A 21,426-nucleotide genomic window follows, 5' to 3' on the forward strand; every position below is an offset into this window, starting at 1 on the left:
TCCCAGTCCTCCTAACTTCTGGGCTAAACAACCCAGCTAAAGGCAACTAGAGGGGGGTTGCTCCCCAACCTTTGCAAGCCCCCTCCTGCTGGCAACTGCTGATCCGGGGACCAGTGATGGGCAGGTCCCCCTTTGCCCTCAAATGGTTCTGAACTAGGTCACTGAAGTCTTTTAAATAAATTAACCAAAACCATAATAATAACAAAAAACATTTATTAAGTGCTAAGTGTTACAAATATTAACTCAATGCTCACATCCATCTTTTAAGGTAAGTGCTCTTGTTATTTCCTTTTACAGGTGACCAAACTGAGGCATGGGGGTTTAATAAGCTTACCCAAAACTACACAGCAAGGAGGAAGCTGTGTCGGGAATCAAACTCAGTCAGTGTGGCCCCCAAGACCATGCTCATAACCATGAGGTAAAAAATGTGCCTCCTCTTCTAATTTCTGTCTCACAGTGGGCCCAGTCACGGTTTCAATACAGCTCAGCAGAGCAATGCAGCAAATCCAGGTAAGCAACACTAAAATACCCAGAAAAGACCAACCAAACAACCAAAGCGTAACATCAGCAATAGGACAACCAATATGAATCATGAGAACCCTCTGTCTTTATTAGATTTGGGGGAAGAAATCAAGGTCACGAAATCAAGTGACTGGTGGCGGGGCATAGAGAGGAGGGTCTCCCCCGGTTTCCCCTCTGGCAGGCGGGTGTCAGCGGATGGTGTACTTGTCCCACTTCTTCTCGGGGTCGTAGGCCTCCCAGCGGCTGGCGGGGAAGATGTGCTTGTTCTTCTCGTACCAGCTCCGCAGCACCACCTTGCCCGCGTGCGACTCGTCCTTCTCCATGGTGGCGTCGCTGAGCAGGCGCACGTCGTCGTGCACATCGAAGCTGAAGAGCGGCCCGCTCTTGCCCCTTGCCTTGGCGATGATGAAGTCATAGAAGGTGTGGTAGTGCGGCAGGATGAGGTCCTCCTTGATGAACATGAGCTGCTCCACGCCGGCGGAGCGCAGCTCCAGGAAGTCCTTGCGCAGCCCCTGCAGCGCCTTCTTCAGGAACTGCTGCACCGTGTTGCCCTTGCGCACGCGCACCGTGCGCCGGTGGCCCGAGCCGTCCCAGTAGCTGAAGGTGACCTCCATCTCCTCGTCCTTCACTTTCTCGCGCTGCGCCTCCCACTCTTGGCGCAGCTCCTCTCGGAGCCGGTTCTCCTCCTCCTCGCGGTCGCGGTCGGGCAGGAAGCTGGTGTCCACGTCCGGGTTCTTGCCCAGGTTTCCGGCGCGCCTGGCCTCGGCCGCGTCGGCCTGGTCATCGAGGTCGTCGAGCGCGAAGGACAGGCAGGAGATCTTACGCTTGCGCTCGCGCCGCTGCTCCTGGTCCCGTAGCCGCTCCTGCTGCAGCCGCTGCTCCTCCAGCTGCTGGCGCTTGGCCAGCTGCCGCTCGCGCTCCCTGACCAGGGCCTCCTGCCGGGCCTTCATGTCGTTCAGGGTCACCAGGCCCACCGTGCTGGACTTCAGCTCGGCCTCCACGGCGTCGTAGTGCGCCGAGAACTTCTTGTCCACCTGCGACTTGAGGATGGTTTCCTCGGCGATGCGCTGCTTCAGCACCTCCATCTGCTCCCGCTGCTTCTCGCGCTTCTTGAGGAGGTGCATGGCACGGCCTGCCTCGCGCATGGTGCCCTTGTACTGCGCCATGGCCCCCGCCTACCCGATGGGCTCTGCAGCAAAGAGGAAAAACGCAAGTAGAGCGGGGCCCGTGCAACGGCGGGGAATGCAAAGCTCTGCGCCTCCTCACAGGGCTTTCGGCAGTGATGGAAGCCTTTAGGGGCTGGGCCGACCTGCTAGGGTAACCACCAACCTGACCATGTCACCAGGCACCAATTTCCAGCATTTTCTTTGACCTCAATAAATGCAAATGCAAATGGCCCCACGTAACTGGTGGCTGCCATGCCTGAGCGCTGCGCTGAATTTGGGGAGCTGCATACAGAGAGGGTTGGGCTACTGAGCGGACCCTTACCTGCCCAAGCACGCTGTCGAGCGGAGACACGCGGGAGTTGACCTCCACGAGAACCGCCCACCAGCAAAGGCCCACCCGTCCCGGGCTCTCGCGACAGCCGCGGACACAGGAAGTGGAGGCGGTGCGCCCCCTGGCGGGGAGGCGGGCCCTCGGGCGAGCGCCGGGTTCCTGGTAGGGCGGCTGCGGAAACAGGAAGTGGAGGCGGCTCGCCCCCTGGCGGGGAGGCGGGCCCTCGGGAGAGCGCCGGGCTCCTGGTAGGGGCGGTGCTCCTGTGGGGCGGGCCAGCGCGGGGAGGAGCTCGGAGGAGGCGCCTCTGGCCCTGCCCAGCCAATGCTGGCCGGAGCTCCTGTTTTCATGCTGTGGGCAGGGAGGGCCCACACCTGTGGTGCGTGCCTGCTGAGCCTTCTCGTGCCCAGTTGTAAACACGCAGAAGCAATGTGGGCGTAGCGCAAGCGGCTGTGGCCACCCAGAGAGCCTTGCAACCGTCCCGCAAGGCTGCAGCCCTGCTCTGCAACCCTCCTCCTCCCGCGTCTCCTCCCGCCTCTGATGCTACCCCGCTGTGGCCGTCTCGTGAACATTACCTGCACACCACTGCTTGTAATTCTTTCTTATGGCCCCAACATAACAACCATTCTTTGATAATGGAACCCTACTCGTCCCCCAATTTCATGACAAAACCTGCACTCAGTTTGTTTGACCTCTTCTATACAGCAGTTTCCCCCGGGTTCTAAGCTCTAATAACCATGGGAAACTGAGTTAAAGTATAGCAGTGTCTTTACTGTGAGCCTTTAACATGCCATTTTCCACTGTAACTCTCCAAGGGCAGGGCAGACCAGTTCATGTTTTGTGACCGTTTCTCCCCTGCAGGAGATCTGGGAGCACTCGCTGAAACCAGTGCTTCCTGGGACCTGGTTTGGAAAAGCTGGTTGTGAAATACATACTGCAGTTCAGCCTACTCGCGTCTTAAGAGCAACAATGCCTGTGAGCATAACCTTACCAAGAAGCGTGAATCATATGATAGTTACGTATGGCACTCACATATCCAGAGGAGAATAGCGGGTGTGAGCACTCATCAAATTGTCCAAGCCAGAAACCTAGGCCTTTTCCTGGAATGACGTTCCTTCACGTGGAATCGATTACAGAAGAGCCTTTCACACTTTCCTTTTTCTCCCATTCCCCACCACTTGCCTTAATCTAGGAAATTAGCATTTTCAAAAAATCTAAAGCCTTCTCATTGTTGCCCCATCACCAGAATACAAGAATATCTTATTTTATTGAGCTCTGGCATACTGTGTGTTTTGTTTTTGTTTTTACAAATTGAAGATTTGTGGCAATGCAGCATTAAGCGCCTACTGGCTCCATTTTTCCGACAGCATGTACTCACTTCGTGTCCCTGTGTCACATTTTGGTAATTCTTGCAATATTTCAGACTTTTTCATTATGCTATCTGCTATGGTGATCTGTGATCATCGTTCTGTGAGGTTACTGTAATTGTTTGGGGGCACTCTGAAGTGTGCACATAGAAGACAAAGACATTTACTGATTTGAGTGATAAATGTTATGTGTGTTCTGACTGCTCCACTGACTGGCTGTTCCTTCATCTCTCTTCCTCTCCCCAGGCTTCCCTAGTCCCTGAGACACAACAATATTGAAATTAGGCTAATTCATAACCCTACAATGGCCTCTCAGTGTTCAAGTGAAAAGAAATGTCACACGTCTCTCACTTTAAATGAAAGGCTAGAAATGATTCAGCTCAGTGAGGAAAGTATGTCAAAAGCCAGGATAGGCCAAAAGCTAGGCCTCTTTTGCCAAACAGCTAAATTATGAATGCAAAGGAAAAAATCTTGAAGGAAACTAAAAGCGCTTTCCTGGTAAACATGAATTATAAGAAAGCAAAACAGCCTTATTACTCATATGGAGAAAGTTCTAGTGGTCTGGATAGAAATTCAAACCAGTCACAACATTCCCTTAAACCAAAGCCTAATCCAGGGCAAGGCCCTAAGTCTCTTCAATTCTGTGAAGCTGAGAGAGGTGAGGAAGCTTCAGAAGAAAAGTCTGAAGGTAGCAGAGGTTGGTTCATGAGGTTGAGGAAAGAAGTCATCTCTATAACATAAAGTGCAACGTGAAGCAGCAAGTGCTGATAGAGAAGCTGCAGCAAGTTATCCAGAAGATCTAGCTAACAGCATTGATGAAGGAGGCTACCCTAAACAATAGATTTTCAATGTAGACAAAATAGCCTTCTATTGGAAGAAGATGCCATTTAGGACTTTTATAGCTAGAGAGGAGAAGTCAATGCCTGGCTTCATAGCTTCAAAGGATAGGTTGACTCTCTTGCTAGGGGCTAGTGTAGCTGGAGACTTTCAGTTGGCGCCAATGCTCATTTACCATTCTGGAAATCTTAGGACCCTTAAAAATTATGCTAAATCTACCGTGCCTGTGCTCTATAAATGGAACAACAAAGCCTGGAGGATGGCACATCTGTTTACAGCATGGTTTACTGAATATTTTTAAGATAAGTGTTGAGACTTACTGCTCTGATGATCCCTTTCAAAATAGTACTGCTCATTAACAATGCACTTGGTCACCTAAGAGCTTGATGGAGATGCTCAAGGAGATTAAAGTTGATTTCGTGCTTGCTAACGCAACATCCATTCTGCAACCCGTAGATCAAGGAGTAATTTTGACTTTTAAGTCTTATTATTTAAGAAATACGTTTCCAAAGGTTATAGCTGCTGTAGATAATGATTTCTCTCATGGATCTGGGCAAAGTAAATTTGAAAATTTTCTGGAAGGCATTTACCACTGTAAGTTCCATTAAGGACATTCACAGTTTTTGGGAGGTGGTAAAATATCAACATTAACAGAAGTTTGGAAGAAGTTGATTCAAACAGTATTACATGCTACAAAGAAATTTTTCACAAAAGGAAGAATCAATCAATGTGACAAACTTCAGTGTTGATTTATTTTAAGAAATTGCCACAGGCCCAGCCTTTGGCAACCACCACCCTGATCAGTCAGCAACCATCAACACTGAGGCAAGACATTCCACCAACAAATAGAGCACAGCTCACTGAAGGCTCAAAGGATCATTAGCGTTATTTAGCAATTAAGTATTTTAATGAAATTATGCACATTATTTTCTTAGACAAAATGCTACTGCACACTGACTGCAGTATAGTATAAACATAACTTTTATATGCACTTGAAAATTAAAAAATTTGTGTGACTGTCTTTGTGGTGGTCTGGAACTGAACTCACAATATCTCCGAGGCATGCCTGTATTCTTGTTCTTACCTAATTTCTATACAATGTATCTTCATAAAAATATCTTCATAAAAAATGAATCTGATAACATTACTCTCCTACTTGAAAAACTCCAACTTCTCTTGTAAGAGCCACATCAGAATCACTTTGTTTGTCCTCTAAGGTCTCTAATAGGTGGACCCATGCAGCACTCACCCAGCTTTTTCACTGCACCTGAATAGAAGATGCCCTTTTGGGCCAGGCGCAGTGGCTCACGCCTGTAATCCCAGCACTTTGGGAGGCTGAGGCGGATGGATCACGAGGTCAAGAGATTGAGACCATCCTGGCCAACATGGTGAAACCCTGTGTCTACTAAAAATACAAAAAAATTAGCTGGGCGTGGTGGTGAGTGCCTGTAGTCCCAGCTATTTGGGAGGCTGAGGCAGGAGAATCGCTTCAACCCAGGACGCAGAGGTTGCAGTGAGCCAAGATCACACCACTGCACTCCTGCCTGGCGACCCAGCAAGACTTCATCTAAAAAAAAAAAAAAAAAAAAAAAAAAAAAAGATGCCCTTTCATAACTGTTACCTTTGGACATACTCTTTCTAGAAAGTCCTGCCTTTTGCTGTGCTATATCTGAAGATCAGCACAAATATCATCTCCTAGAGGAAGCCTCGAGCACCCACCATCACCATCACCACCCACAGATGGACAAAGTTACCAATAGTCTCCTCTCTCAGGTTTCCCATATAATTACCTTTATTACACTTAACATAAATAAGATAGCCTCGCCACGTCTTTTTTCAATTAAATGATCCAACCTGCTAAACTTTAATTCAATCGACAATAGTTTGGCCACAAATGTTATATTCACTCTTTCTCTAATCGAATCAGAACTTGAATGTCAATATAATCCCTAAACCTTATCATCCACCCTCCCATTATCCAGCATCCACCTCCTGAACTCAGTCACGGCCTCCAAATACCATAGCCAGCTCCCAGAATTAAAAGGTTGAGCCTCAAATTCTCTGAAAAGTTTAACAAGAAAAACAACTAGAAAGAAGATTTATCCTAAAAGTCTGATATCCTGTTCTTTAGAATTTTCCCCTAAGTTCCAAGATGGTAACTTCCTCATTCGGCCTTAATTCTCAGTGAAAAGTACCCACCAAACTAAAAGCTACTGCTTTAAGCTCTTAAATTTTATCAACAAAATGAGGTCAAGGACCTGAGCCCACACAAATGGTGAAACTTTAAGAAAGAAGAATAAATATAACAAAGAAGAATGATTGTTCTAGTTATTCTTACCTGATTCAGACGTTGTGGTTTGCTTTTATTCTTATTTTATTTATTTATTTAGAGACAGAGTCTCGCTCTGTCGCCCAGGATGGAGTGCAGTGGCGCGATCTTGGCTCACTGCAAGCTCCACCTCCCTAATTCACACTATTCTCCTGCCTCAGCCTCCCGAGTAGCTGGGACTAAAGGCGCCCGCCACCACGCCCGGCTATTTTTTTCTTTTTGTATTTTTAGTAGAGACAGGGTTTCACCACGTTCGCCAGGATGGTCTTGATCTCCTGACCTCATGATCTGCCAGCCTCGGCCTCTCATAGTGCTGAGATTACAGGTGTAAGCCACTGCGTGGGCTTGTTTTTTAAATAGATTTTGTCATAAAGGAAGAAATAGGCATATTACAGACAAGTTTGAAAAGAAATGTAAATAAAAATTTCACTCAACATGAATATATAAGTAACATAACTATCAATGTTTGAGAGTTCCCTTCCAATATTTTATGTGCACATAGATCTGTATATATTTAGCAATTTTAATCAAACTTTGCATCCCATTTGATGACTTTTTTCATTTAAGTTTTTTTTTTTTTTTTTGAAATGGCGTCTCGCTCTGTCTCCCAGGCTGGAGTAGTGCAATAGCACAATCTGCTCACTGCAACCTCTGCCTCCCGGGTTCAAGTGATTCTCCTGCCTCAGCCTCCCGAGTAGTTTGGATTACAGGCACCCACCACCATGCCTGGCTAATTTTTGTATTTTTAGTAGAGACGGGGTTTCACCATGTTGGTCAGGCTGGTCTTAAACTCGTGACCTCAGTCGATCTGCCCTCCTCAGCCTCCCAAAGCCCTGGGATTACAGGCATAAACCACCGCGCCCGGTATTCTTGTTTTTATATAATCATCATAGTCATTGATTTAAATAAATGTGGTACATTCTATTGTAAAAATAATAATAATAATAAAAGTATCAATAGCAACAATACAGCAGTGGGGAGGGAGCAGCATTCTGTTCTAATGATTCAGAAATGCTGATTAAATATACAAACTAATTTAGAAAAAAATGTGCCCTCCTCCAGGGTTAGTCACAAACTAAAATATGCAAACAGCAGCAACGTTTTAAAAATCTCACAAAACTAAAAAACTGTTTTAACAGGAGAAAAAAGAACTTAGTTTTCAATACAAGCAAAAATAACAAACCCCCCCAGAAGACACCTTTTGTCGTGATCGGTTTTCATGTTACTTTCTACTAGTCTGAATTCTATTTTAAACGGATTATCCTATGAGTGGCTATACTGTCCTCTCCAGAGTCAGCCTTGAAATGATGGTGGGCCCGGCCTGCTACACGCCCCGATAGCATCTCCATTCAGTGATCCCTCCAACACCACCACGGTATCCTGAACCTTGTCAAAGCAAAGCCACGGCACCTCACATCAACCAGGTGCCAAAAAAGAACTAGTGCATGAATTCAGAATTCCACCACAAGACCGGAAGTCCTTCAAACGATATCTAAATAATATTGTTGCATGCTTTCTAATAAAGGGTTTAAAAATGTCTTCCAAACTTTGCTTGGTGGAAAGCCTGCAATCAGGTAGGGTTAACGGGAAGAACCCTCACATGTTCAGAGACAGGGAAGTACAAAATATACTAGAAGGGAAAAGCTTGAACAAGCAATCTATAACTTCTGTATGTGTTCCCCGGGGGAAAAACCCGGACCATGAGAGAGAAACGAAACCTAAGAGATGCCACAATTTCAAAATCAATTCTGCACCATAAATGTCTCTGAGCTGTAAGACCTAAAGTTTTTCTTTCATTTGTATCAACGTAATACATGTTTGATAAAACGGTTTAAAAGAATGGAACCTGGTTTTATATTCTTGGTTTAAAAAGAAAAGTAATCCTAGAAGGGTTATTTTCACAAACGAAAAAGCGAGCAGTTTCCTGTCTATTTTTCTCTTCCCTGGAAGCAAGCACCTCCAGTCCTTTCAGTTGCTGCTTCTGGTGTTTACCTCCTTATTTTCTAATAATTCTTACATTGCTATTTTGTGACTAATCCATTTTAAATTTTATCTACTGACTTTTTGTTTTGGTGGATGAAGATTTAATTTTTCTTATGATAGACTGAAATGTCTGGCCAGGTCATTTGAAGAAGAGGGTATTATAGATGTTGTCAGTTTCTAAGCCAGACAGGAAAAATGCAAGAAATTAAAGTACAGACCAATCCTAATTATAAATAGAATGGCAAAATGCTCAAAGAAAATATTAACAAATGGAATTCAGCAGTTTATGAATACATACATGAAAACGGACAAAATAGGCCTTTCTCAAAGGTAGCTTAACAGTAGAATCTCTATGTGTGTCACTTACCACACTAATAACATCTCAATCCCTGCAGATAAAATATTGATTGTGAACTAGACCTAGACGGGTCCTTCAGTTGATGAAAAGTATTTTTTAGAAACGTACGGCAAGTGTTATTTTCATAGTATGCTTTTATGTCTTTTACAATTTTCTCAAAATAAAATTCGGGGTGTTTTCACCAGTACGGGGCTTGCTATAGCTGGGTGAAGGCAGCTAGGGTCCCAGAGGCACCTTAGGAGAAGGGCAGAAGCAGAGAGAAGCTCTGATGCTCCTTCACAGGGCAGTGCCTCTTTTGTTTTGAAGTGGCAAAGCATCACCTGAGGGGCAGCTTTTAGAGGTGTCACCAGGGAAATGAGGGGCATGACAGAAGGCAGGGGCTGAGGAGAGTGGCTAGGAGCTCATACCTACACAGAAAAGAGTCTGAGAAAAAGAAAAAGTCAGAAGCCTGCCTGGAATAGCATATGTACTAAATGTCTCAGGAATGTCCCCCCTCCCACTGTCCTTTTAAAGGAACGTAGAAGAGGAAAGCGTTGTTTTATGGAGAAACATGTAGAAAGCATCACAATATGACACTGGCCAGTTTTTCCAGGACCTTTCTTCTTTTTTTGGAAAGTGCTATGGATGTGGCTTCTCACGCTACATTTCACAGCTGCAGCCCACAGAGGCAATTTAAAAATGTGTGTCGAAGCCAACGCTGGCTCTCTGGCAGTCCTCTCCTGTTGTTTCCAATACTGTCCTTAGCAAAGATGATTGGTATCTAAACACCTCTGTGCTCTTCTTCCTTCGTCAGGCTGAAAGCAGGTGGTTCAGGTCCCGGGAAGGGAACAACGGTGGGATCAATGATTGCCTTGAAACTTTCATTTCCTCCCCAGTTGGAGTGATTCTGGGTGAAGCGCTCCTCTGCTGGGGCAGCAGCTGCTGCTTTGCTGGACCTTTGACTGGGCTCAGGGATGGCCACAGTGCACACTGCTCACAGCCAACACTGAGCACCCGGCGGAACGTCACACAGAGGCCAGCAGGCCGAGGGACAGCCGGGTTTGCAGCAGGCAAGGCTGTTCCTGGAGCTGCTTTCCAGGATGACTGCTGCAGGATTCCTGGATAATGAGACTGGTAGAGGGAGGCCACCCTGAGATAACAACTTCCTGGCGCTTGAAGCAGATGATGACCGATTGTCTAATTAAGTTCAGGAATTGAAATTCTAAGATAGGAAAGTGCTTTAGAAAATACCTGAGGCTGGGCGCGGTGGCTCAAGCCTGTAATCCCAGCACTTTGGGAGGCCGAGACGGGCGGATCACGAGGTCAGGAGATCGAGACCATCCTGGCTAACACGGTGAAACCCCGTCTCTACTAAAAAATACAAAAAACTAGCCGGGCGAGGTGGCGGGCGCCTGTAGTCCCAGCTACTCGGGAGGCTGAGGCAGGAGAATGGCGTAAACCCGGGAGGCGGAGCTTGCAGTGAGCTGAGATCTGGCCACTGCACTCCAGCCTGGGCGACAGAGCGAGACTCCGTCTCAAAAAAAAAAAAGAAAAGAAAAGAAAAGAAAATGCCTGAACCTAGTATTGACTTTGGGTAAGCAAGTAAAGGTCCAGGCACTCTTGGGGAACCCTGAAGACAAAACAAATCAGAGAGGTGCTGGATGTTATCTCATTTATGGTGTTAATATGTTCATCAGTTATTTATGTTGTGTCTGACAACATTATAACAATCAACAGAGACAGAATGTGCTGTTTGACTCTATGTAAATTTGTTCCCTTCACTTTCAGCCCTTTTGTGGAGAACGCCGCTCTGAGGTCTCCCCTGTGACTGTGCCTACCTGCCCAGGGAACCACCACCTTGAAGCACACCGGAGCTTTTGATAAACCCACTCACACCCCCAACTTCATGGAAAACCAGACCGCTTAGTAATTTTCCCAGAGCTCTTGTGATCCTCCAGGGACCCGCCAGCCCCAGGGGAGTTGGGTTATCCTCTGTGGTTGCCAGTCTGTATTTTACTTGGCTCATCGCTGTTAGGGTTTATTCTTTAAACAGCTTGTAAACACGGAAGATACTGCCCCAGTGACAGGACAGTTGTGCAATGTATAAACAGGACAGTTCTTGCTGCGGCTCCTAACAGGTCAGACCCACGGCCCGCCCTCTCCATCTCTTAACTATCTGCAGACTTGTATTTTCTGTTAGAAGCACCATTGATTGCAGTAAGAAATCCACAAAAGAAGACACAACTTCATGGTATATATTCTTGCCATTCATTGCTCTAATTTGGAGCCAAATAAATAAAAAGACATGAGCCAGTTGCTTAACATTTATCCCTAGTTACACTTTGAGCTAGGCTTTTCCCTAAAGCTTTTTTTTTCATTCATTTGTAAATGTATGTACAGCAGCACCATTTGCTCTTTTTGGTGTATAGTTATGTAAGTGTTGACAAATGCCTGGACACCTGTAATTTTTGGTAAGGTCTAAATCGTGCTCATCTTTCACTTTGATTTCAAAGGTGCTATTCAGGGCACACGTGGCGGAAAATCCGTGATTTATTCCAGCTGACCTCAGCTTCGGAAGCACCCACTGCACCCTGTGAGCTCATTTGCTGATGCTCCAACGTGGGGCATTCTGCCTGCTGAGGTCCAAAGAACATGTTCCGGCCTTTGAGTGGTGCTCGGCTCTGTTCGTTGGAGGCGGGGCAGGTGCAACACACCAGCTGGTTAGATCCTAGACTCTATGACTGTTACATGCCGTGACTCCACAGCCCTGACTATATGCTGTGGTTTTTTGTTTTTTTGAGGATATTTGCTCTTTTTGCCCAGGCTGGAGTGCAGTGGCACGATCTCGGCTCACTGCAACCTCTGCCTCTTGGATTCAAGTGATTTTCCTGCTTCAGTCTTCTGGGTAGCTGGGATTACAGGCACCCCCCACAATGCCCGGCTAATTTTTTTATTTTTAATAAAGATGGGGTTTCATCATGTTGGCCAGGCTAGTCTCAAACTCCTGATCCACCTGCCTTGGCCTCCCAAAATGCAGGGATTACAGGCTTGAGCCACTGCTCCTGACCCTATGTTTTGTTGTGTTGCGGTTTATTCCGAAGAAACCCTTGGCCTATGACTTCCTGGCTAGCATGTCCCAGTGTCTTGGTTGATATTAATAGTTTACCATGGGGTATGGGAGGGAGGGAGGATGCTTTGTTGATGACTGCTGTTGCTCTCCTATGGGAGTATATGTGAGGTATTGCTGAAGTCTTGCCATGAAATATTCTTCACAGAATATTTTAACCAAATCGAAATATAGCAAAAGACAGCAATATTTTTGGTATACAGTTCTATGAGTTTTAACACACATAAAATCATGTGATCCCCACCGCAAGTAGGAACAGAATGGTTCTGTCATCCCAGAAAACTCCTTGTATTATCCCTTTGAGTCACACTCTTTCCCCATGGCTACCCCTGGCAACCACTGATATACCTTCCACTCCGCTTAGTTTGGATATTTGACTCTCCAAACCTCATATTGACATTTGATCCCAATGTGGGAGGAGGAACATAGTGGAGATGTTTGGGCTGTGGGGGTGCATCCCTCATGGATAGATGAATGTTCTCTCTGGGGGAGGAGGTGAGTGAGCTCTTGTTAGCTTCTGAGAAAGTTGCTTGTTAAAAAGAGGCTGGCAGCTCCCCTCTCTCCTTTTGCATCCCCTCTCACCATGTGACCTTGGCACATACCAGCTCCCTTTTGCCTTCTGCTTGAGTGGAAGCAGCCTGAGGCTTCCCCAGAAGCAGATGCTCATGCCATGCTTCTTGTACAGCTTGTGGAACTGTGAACCAAATAGACCCCTTTTCTTTATAAATCACCCAATCTCAGATATTTATAGCAACACAGACAGACTCTGATGCATACCTGTATTTTTTGCCTTTTCCAGAATGTCACATCATGAAATCATACCATATGTAAATTTCAAGTCAGGGTTATTTCACTCCAATATAATGCATTTGTTTGTCATCCATGTTGTTGCGTGTATCAGTAGTAGTTCATTCCTTCTTTTTTTTTTTTTTTTTTTTTTTGAGATGGAGTCTTGCTCTGTCACCCAGGCTGGAATGCAGTGGTGTGATCTCAGCTCACTGCAAGCTCTGTCTCCCAGGGTCAAGCAATTCTCATGCCTCAGCCTCCCAAGTAGCTGAGATTGCAGGTGCCTGCCACCATGCCCGCTAATTTTGTTTGTATTTTAGTAGAGCTGGGGTTTCACCATATTGACCAGGATGGTCTCGATCTCCTGACCTCACGATCTGCCTGCCTTGGCCTCCCAAAGTGCTGGGATTATAAGTGTGAGCCACCATGCCCGGACCATTTTTGTATTTTTAGTAGAGACAGGGTTTCACCATGTTGTCCAGGTTGGTCTCAAACTCCTGACCTCAAGTGATCTGCCTGCCTTGGCCTCCCAAAGTGCTGGGATTACAGGAGTGAGCCACCACACCAGGCCAGTTCATTCCTTTTTGTTGCTGAGTAGTGTTCCATTGTATGGAAACACCACAGTTTATTCCTTAACTTCTTGAAGGACATTGGGTTCTTTCTAGCTTTTGTTTTTTTTAGTTTTCTTAAAAAAGATGGGGTCTTGCTCTGTTGCCCAGGCTGGAGTGCAGTGGTGCAATCATAGATCACTGCAACCTCAAACTTCTGGCCTGAAGTAATCCTCTTGCCTTGGCCTCCCGAGGCGTGCACTACCAGTCCCAGTCGCAGCTTCTGTTTTCTTTTTCTGTTTTCATTTCTATACCTATGAATAGGATTACTAGGTCATATGATGAGTCTTTGTTTAACTTAATAAAATCTACTAAACTGTTTTCTACAGGGACTGTATCTACAGGGACTGTATCAGTTGTCGTTCTCAGAAATATATGAGTTCCAGTTCCTCTGCTTTCTTGTCAGCACTTAGTGCTATGGTTTTAAAGTCCTCTAAAAGTTCATGTGTTGGAAACCTGGTCCCAGTGTGGCAATGTTGAGAGGTGGAACCTTTGAGAAGCGATTGGGTCATGAGGGCTCTGTGTCATGAATGGATTAATCATTTCATGAATTAATTGATTAACGAGCTAAAGGATTAATGGGTTACCATGGGAGTTGGTTAGTTATCACAAGGGAGGGTCTGTTATAAAAGCTAGTTCAGCTCTCCCTTGTGGGCCTCTCTCTCTCTGTGATGTCTTCTGCCATCTTGTGATGCAGCAAGAAGGCCCTCACCAGATGCCTCAGTGCCATGCTCTTAGACTTCCCATCCTCCAGAACTGTAAGAAATAAATTTCTGTTCTTTGTAAATTACCCAGTCTCTGGTATTTTATTATAGCAACATAAAATGAGCTAAGATGCTGGATATTATGAGTTGTTTTTTATATACATATTTTTTGGTCATTCTACTTAATAGGTATGTAGTGGCATCTCATTGTGGTTTTAATTTGCATTTACCAAGTGGCAAGTGATGTTGACCATTTTTTCATGTGCTTACTTCCTATCATCCATCTTCTTTAGTAAAATGTCTGTTCAGATCTTTTGTTCATTTTCTAATTGGGTTGTTTGTTTTCTTACTATTGAGTTTTGAAAGTTTATATTGTATTCTGAGTACAAGTCTTTCATCAGGCATGTGATTTGCAATAATTTCCACCAATCTAGCTTCTCTTTTTATTCTCTTATCTTTTGTAGAGTAAAATTTTTAATTTTGATTAACTTCAATTTATCAGTTGCTCATTTATGGATCATGCTTTTGATATCTTATGTAGGAATTCTTTGCCTAAACCGAGGCCACAAACATTTTCTCTGATGATTTCTTCCAAAAGTTTTATAGTTTACATTTTCCATTTAGATCTGTGGTCCAGTTTGAGTTAATTTTTATGTAAGTTGTGAGGTTTAGTATCCTTTTCTTTCCATCTAAATGTTGGACTTCCTTCAACGTTCTTTTTTTAAGACATCAGACTAGTCTGTCACCCAGATTTTCCAAAAGCTGATGAGATGCCTGTATCTTCTCTTGATAATGCAAATCTATGGTGGAGGCAGAGGATTATTACCCTTCAGAGTGCTGAAGATGATCTCAGGGACCGTAGCATGCCTCCCTCTGCCCTTGGCTTCAATACATAGTGTCCTTCAGTAGACTCAGGCTCCTCGGCACATGCTGGGCCACATGTGCAATATAACTGGCTGTCAGTGGTGTCAGTGATCATGACACCAACAGCATTGTGCCTTCAGGCTTGCCCAAATGCTTCCTCAAAACATGTACAGATAGCCATTCTGACACAAAAAAAGCCCATTTTCAGACACACTGTTCCTAAGATATAATAGTTTGAGAGTCTACTAACATGCAGCCATGTTTTCTTTGTAACCAAAATTAACTTGCTGGGTCTTGACCGAGCCAGTGGGATTATCTATAATTGTTCAAGGTATTAAGATTGGGTCTTGGTGTCTGCTAGATGGTGCATACTGTTTTCCCTGGAAGAACTTACTGTGAGTGATGCTAAGGATACTGAGATTCCAGTGGCAGATGAAATGTAAACAGTGAAAGCTTCCTGCATTTTATCCTTGAGAACATCCATGCAACCACCATACACAGCTACCATATTCACAGGGTTTGCCTCCAAGAGTTGATTGCAATTGAATGTTGCTAGAGGGTCTCCAGTAAACTGAGTGTTGTGCAATGATATAGTAATTCTCTATACAAGGGTTGCCAAGACCAAAGGCCGGGGGTCTAGGGGACAGGACCAGACTGACTGAATAAGGATGTTAAAATTATTGCTGGGTTATATGGCCCCTTTGCTATTGCTGTGTGGTTTTATTTTATTTTTTTCTGCCGCAGGGTCTGGCATGATGTACATGCTCAGAAATGTTGATGAATGAATGAATAGATGAATGAACAAATATCACATTGATGATATGACACTGTAATACTACTGACATTGACAACACTAGGCATTACAGTAAAAGCATTCAATGCTACATTTTCATTTTCAATTCTCTATTTTGAGTGAAGGTGCCGAAGTTCACTCTTCACAAATCCCTGAAGCTCTGGAATCCTGCAGCTGGAAAGGCAGCAGCCAAAGACATGGCATGCAGAGTGGAAATAGCCCCGCCTGAGGTCGGGAGTCCACAGTGTCGGGAGAATTGCGTTCTCATGTTGGCGTTACTGCAAAATTTGTTATGGGCTTAGAGGAAGTTACATAAGTTTTCTAAGCTTCATTTTTTATCTAAAGAATCACACACTGAGAATTTCTGATCCTTTTGAGTTGTACAAGGCTAGGATTCAGCCGAGAGAACTTTCTCATAACTCATCTAAGTTGATCACAAGACATGAAACAAGGGAGCCCAAAGCTTGTTTGTGTCATTCCTCCTGTGGCTTCTTATCTAGAGACTCCAAACTCCAGTTTCTTCTGGCAGGGGTGGAAGTGAAGAGATGCCAACTCATCTAAGGTCCTAATCTCATGGATCACATCAGACTTTAGCTGTTCATAATGGGGCTGACTGATGTGTTGTCAAATTAGTCCAAAGTCAAGTCCAAAGGGCAGAGGAGGGATGAGATCAGTTACCAGAAACCCCGGGTTGGGCAATAGTGGGGAAGGAGGCAGTCACTGGGCCTTACAGCCAGAACCTGGCAAAACAGCAATGGCAACTGCACAGGCTTCAAGAAGCCAACTCTAGGACAGTGAACGCTAGAAATGCAACTCCTTATGCTCCCCTGGAGCCCCCTGTGAAGTTTCTCCATTTCTGGTTTCCTGGTTGGGGAAAATATTTCCTTCTCTCATGCTCCTCCTCCTCCTTCCTTCCACCCTTCCCTAACACAACAGGACTGTCACCTGCTGGGCACTTCACTGACATACAGAAACCCAGGACAAGAGGAGCGCATTCTACCATCAAGGGGCTGCAGATTACCCAAACTGAATTTCTCTCTGATATCTCACTTATTTATTTTAAAATAAAATATTTTGTACTGCTTGAATTTTGTGAAAGCTTTACATAAAACGGCCTCTATGCAATTCTACACCTGAGATATAACCATTATTAATTGTTGGCATTTACCCTCAGACTTTTAATGCATATGTTAATGTATATTTTAATGTAAATAGGATCATTCTGTATGTTGTTTAATATCCTCAAAATATAGCATACTTCTTTCCATGGTAACACTAAAAGGCCTACCTGATCTTTTTTAATGGTTCCAACATATATTTCAATATAAGACAATATCAAAATATATTTTACCAGTTTTTATTGTTAAACATTGGTTTTTATTTTTTAACTCTATAATGATCATTCTTGTATATGCATCTCTGTGAGATAATTCTTATAGTGCCTAGAACTTGATGATTATAGTTAGTAACCTTTTTAAACCTGATAGCCCTTGACTTTGATCTTAACTTTAGCATCTTTTCATATGTTCTTCAAATTTTATGATCAAATCTTTTACCAATTAAGATTGTTTTCTTATTGATTTATAAGAACTCTTTGTATGTTGAGGCTATCAACTGATCTTTCATATAAGCTCCAAAAATTTCCCTCAGTTTGTTACTCACATTAAACTCTGTGGGTTTCTTTTTTCTTTTCTTTTTTTTGCCATATATAAGTTTTGTATTTTATTTTATGGAGCCAAATCTGACAGTCTTTACTCTTATGACTTGTGAATTTTATACATATTTGAATATAAGAATAGATCATATTCTCACTCAGTGTCACACACAACTCACTCAGTTGTATAGGTTTTAAAATGCCTGTTTCTTTTTACATATGTAATTATTCTTGTTGGGATCTAGTTCTGAACATACTGTCAGTCGGTTCCAATTTTTTCCAAAAAAGGGTACTAAATTAAAATAAAAGCTTAGAAATTTTTCTCAACCTGCCCCATGGGTCATAGGTATTCTTGCTAATTCACAGTGGAAAAATAATTTTAAAAATGTTTTATATTCATTTGCAAGTTACAAAGCTTGCTTATATACTCTGTCAGTTGAGAGTCTTTCTGTCCCTGATAAGAGAAAGCCTGACTTACACTGGTTTAAATAAAATATTTAATAACTCATTTATTTGAAAAGATCAGAGGTCACGTGGGCTTTGGATGTGACTTGACTCAAAAGTTCAGTAGTCTCACCATCCCTCTTTCTGCTTCATTGTTAGGCTGGCACTCCTTAGGGCCACATGATGATTTCTAGCAGTCTCCAGGGGCTACATGCTGTCTTACTTGATTGCTCCCTCAGAAGGGTGATCAGATCTGCCAGTAAATTTCTTCTTGCTTTTTAAAATCAATATAGCCAGGGAAATGATGAATAGTCCCTTTAGATTAAAATATTTTATTTAGGGCCTACCCTAAAGCTGGGGGTAGAGAGGAGAATGGTGGTAAAACACAGGATGCCCTGGGGAAAGGTGATAGCCATTCAAACAAAAACTGGAATCACATAACCAAGAGGAAGGGAAAATGGAAGCTGAGCGATGAAATTAGCAAATGCTCACCACACACGCATGGTCCTGCTTGATACAAGAACATTGTGAAGATCGGTAACTACTAACACACCTATCTTACAGACGAGGATCCTGAAGACTCCAAGAGGTATATGTCTTGCCCTTGGTCACTCATCTAGTTGGTAGCAAGGCTCAAATCTAGATCTTATGATTCTAAATTCTCTGCTCTTGCCAGTATCCTAAATTACCACCCTACAGGCTTAAAACTACTGCAGACTATATGGGACTGAGTCAGTTCTACAAATCTGTTTTTAAAAATTAAGAAGGTTGCCAGGTGCAGTGGCTCATGCCTGTAATCCCAGCACTTTGGGAGGCCAAGGTGGGTGAATCACCTGAGGCCAGGAGTTCAAGACCAGCCTGGCCGACATGGTGAAACCTCGTCTCAACTAAAAATGCAAAATTAGCTGGGTGTGATGGCACATGCCTCTAGTCCCAGCTACTCAGGGGCTGAGACATGAACCTGGGAGGCGGAGGCTGCAGTGAGCAGAGATCATGCACCACTGTACTCCAGCCTGGGTGAGACAGAGTGAGACTCTGTCTCAGATTTAAAAAAAAAAAGATTAAAAAGGTCAAAGGAGACACTACTATTCAACATAAGGGTGAGTCATGAAGATCTGAAGCTCCTACTGTGGGCAGAACAGCATGTGAGGTTCCATTATGGTGGCACCAAAGAATTAGGAGGATCCTGTTCTCTCTTAGACTGCGTTCCCCCAAGGAAGTGTGTCTCTGGAGTGTGTCTCAGAACTGTGGGGTGGGGAGAACAGGAGAAGCTTTGACTCAAGAGCTCCCATCCGCAGTGAAGACGGTTCCTTCACAGGATGTTGTTACCCCACATTTTTGGGGTGTATGAGTGAGTGCCCCGTGGGTTGCCTGAGACACCCCAGCCAGTCACCGCATCTGAGATGCCAGGGACGGGCAGTGAGAAGAGGCATTCTCAGCGTGCTGCTGTGTGAAGCTGGTTGGATAAACTGTTCACTGTAGCAGTGGCTGCAAGGAGCGGGGACGAGAACATTTTAAGTGGGGCATGAGAGGTCTTCCATACATGATCCATTTACAAGCTAATAATACAAAACTCGAGTTAAGGAACCCAAATTCCTCTGCACTTAGTTCATTTCTGATCATTCTTACTTGAAATATTACAACCACCTTCTGAAAAGGTCTTCCTAGTTTCTCCTCATTCAACTACTACAGTAGTCTTTCTAAAACAAAATTTTAAAAGTTGTTATTATTTTACTGAAAGGTTCATTACTCCCCACTGCTTCCAGGAATATGTATGAATTCCTTTGCTTGACATTCAACATGCTTCGCAATAGGCTTTACTCTAATTAAACAGCTGTACTTCCCACAGCTGCCCCCAGATGGACTCAAGCCAGTCTAATTTCCTTACCGTTTGATAAACAGGCCACGATTATTGCTTCTCAGTGCCTTTGCTAATATTCTTCACTCTAACAGGCAGGGATGATATGCAAAACATTTACCAACTGCTATGGCAGGCACTAACCAATGAGGGTGGAGACCGAGCCAATCAGAACTGATATCAGGTGTAACTGTCAACATTGGTTGACCAGTTGACTCAGTCCTGCCCCCAGCCTTCATTTGCTCTACTGAAATTCTGTTTCTTTCATCTTCCATGAAGTTTTCCTGGACTACTTTTACCCATGTTGGGTTTTGTTTTTTTGTTTTTTTTTTTTTTTGAGACTAATTACTACTTTAAATTCTTGTATCCAGAATCTTATTAAAGATGTTCATGTGATTATACAAGAGCCTGAAACACCACTTTTTGGGTAGCACACTCCTCATCACCTCTCCATATGGTAACACCTTTGTGATATTTTCTATAGAGAGTAGAAAGATAGAAGTCAGTCTTTCCTATAGCATGGTTGATGAAAAACAATTTTTATTGTTAATGTTTCAGAAAAGTTTCAGCTTTGAAAATCCATGACTAAAACAATTCATGACTGGTAGTGACATAAATTTTAGAATTTTTGTCAAATACGAGGAAAACCTTTGCTAAGTTTCTTTCAGGTGTAACTATAAAATTTCAGGGAATTTCAAATATCCTTGAAATGCTCTTTGAATTGCCATTAGATATATTCCTGGAAGCCATCCCAACACCACGATGGCTGGCAATATTTTAACCTGTGTAGTAGTTAACACATGGGCCCCTCAAAATGCTTTGATACTCCCCCCATTAAGAGGTGGGTCTACATCTCCTTCTCTTGAATCCGGGTGCGACTGTGACTTGGTTGTAACCAGCAGAATGCAAGATCGCAAAGGTGAGGTGGCTATGGCTTTGGTCCCTGGAATACTCACCTTTGGTGTTCTGACTCTCATAGAAGTCTAACTTCTCTGCAGCCCCCAAGCTTTGAGGAAGCCTGGGCTATGTTTAGGGGATGCAGCTGACAGCCCTAGCTACAATCCCCACGGGCAGCCAGTGTCAACCACCAGACATGAGTGTGGATGCCTCCGTTTGATTCCAGTCCCTGTCAGTAGGGTCACCCCCACCATGGAGTCTTCCCAGCTTCCCAGAAGTTGCTGAGCAGGGACAAGCTGTGCCCTGTCCAAATTTCTGTCCCACAAAATCCATGAGCATAATAAAATGATTGTTTCATGCCACTAAGTTTTGGAGCAATACTTACACAGCAGTAGTGACAAAAACAACTATGGGCAAAATCACTACGACCCAGGTGCACTTCTAATATTTCTGATGCCCTGGGCTTGAGTACAAATGGCCTATATAGACCAAATGTCTAAATGTGTAAAGGCTTTAAATAGCATAAAGAACGCTAATGAATGGTTAAGTAAATGTGTTCTCTCCTCCTTCTATGAAAACTACGCCCTTATAATGAGCTTAAAGGCCAGGTTTGGATTTAGAATTCCTATGGAAGCCTGGCCTCTCACCTCCTTTACCCACCCCAGGCTCCATCCTGCACTTTGCACCTTGCCAGGCCTCACATGTATGCAGACCCGAGTTACATCCACACTCCCTGTAGACAGTCGCCTCTTGGCCACCTCTTGGAGTACCAGTAAACTCACCAGCAGTGAAGTGTGTTGTCCTTAGAAAGGTAGATAGAGA

At 44.1% G+C, this 21,426-nt stretch overlaps 1 protein-coding gene across 2 annotated transcripts; it reads right to left on the minus strand.

Annotated features, from left to right (window-relative positions):
• Positions 1-193: 193 nt before the first annotated feature.
• FAM50B (family with sequence similarity 50 member B) lies at positions 194-19,836 on the minus strand. Of its 2 annotated transcripts, XM_017850361.1 has the most exons (3): positions 19,738-19,834; positions 2,011-2,190; positions 194-1,711 (listed from the first exon to the last, which is right to left on the minus strand). In XM_017850361.1, the coding sequence occupies exon 3, from the start codon at positions 1,686-1,688 to the stop codon at positions 711-713; it is 978 nt and encodes a 325-aa protein (XP_017705850.1). In that variant the 5' UTR covers positions 1,689-1,711; positions 2,011-2,190; positions 19,738-19,834; the 3' UTR covers positions 194-710. The 2 variants fall into 2 exon arrangements, with proteins under 2 accessions (XP_017705850.1, XP_017705851.1); XM_017850362.1 differs by lacking the exon at positions 2,011-2,190 and having other exon boundaries at positions 19,738-19,836.
• Positions 19,837-21,426: the final 1,590 nt, after the last annotated feature.

Source organism: Rhinopithecus bieti, unplaced genomic scaffold (genome assembly GCF_001698545.2).
Source record: "Rhinopithecus bieti isolate Rb0 unplaced genomic scaffold, ASM169854v2 scaffold_32012, whole genome shotgun sequence".
NCBI lineage: Eukaryota > Metazoa > Chordata > Mammalia > Primates > Cercopithecidae > Rhinopithecus > Rhinopithecus bieti.

Bases quoted from the DNA above. Each gene is read 5' to 3' on its own strand.
- FAM50B (XM_017850362.1), bottom strand. From the start codon at position 1,688: ATGGCGCAGTACAAGGGCACCATGCGCGAGGCAGGCCGTGCCATGCAC.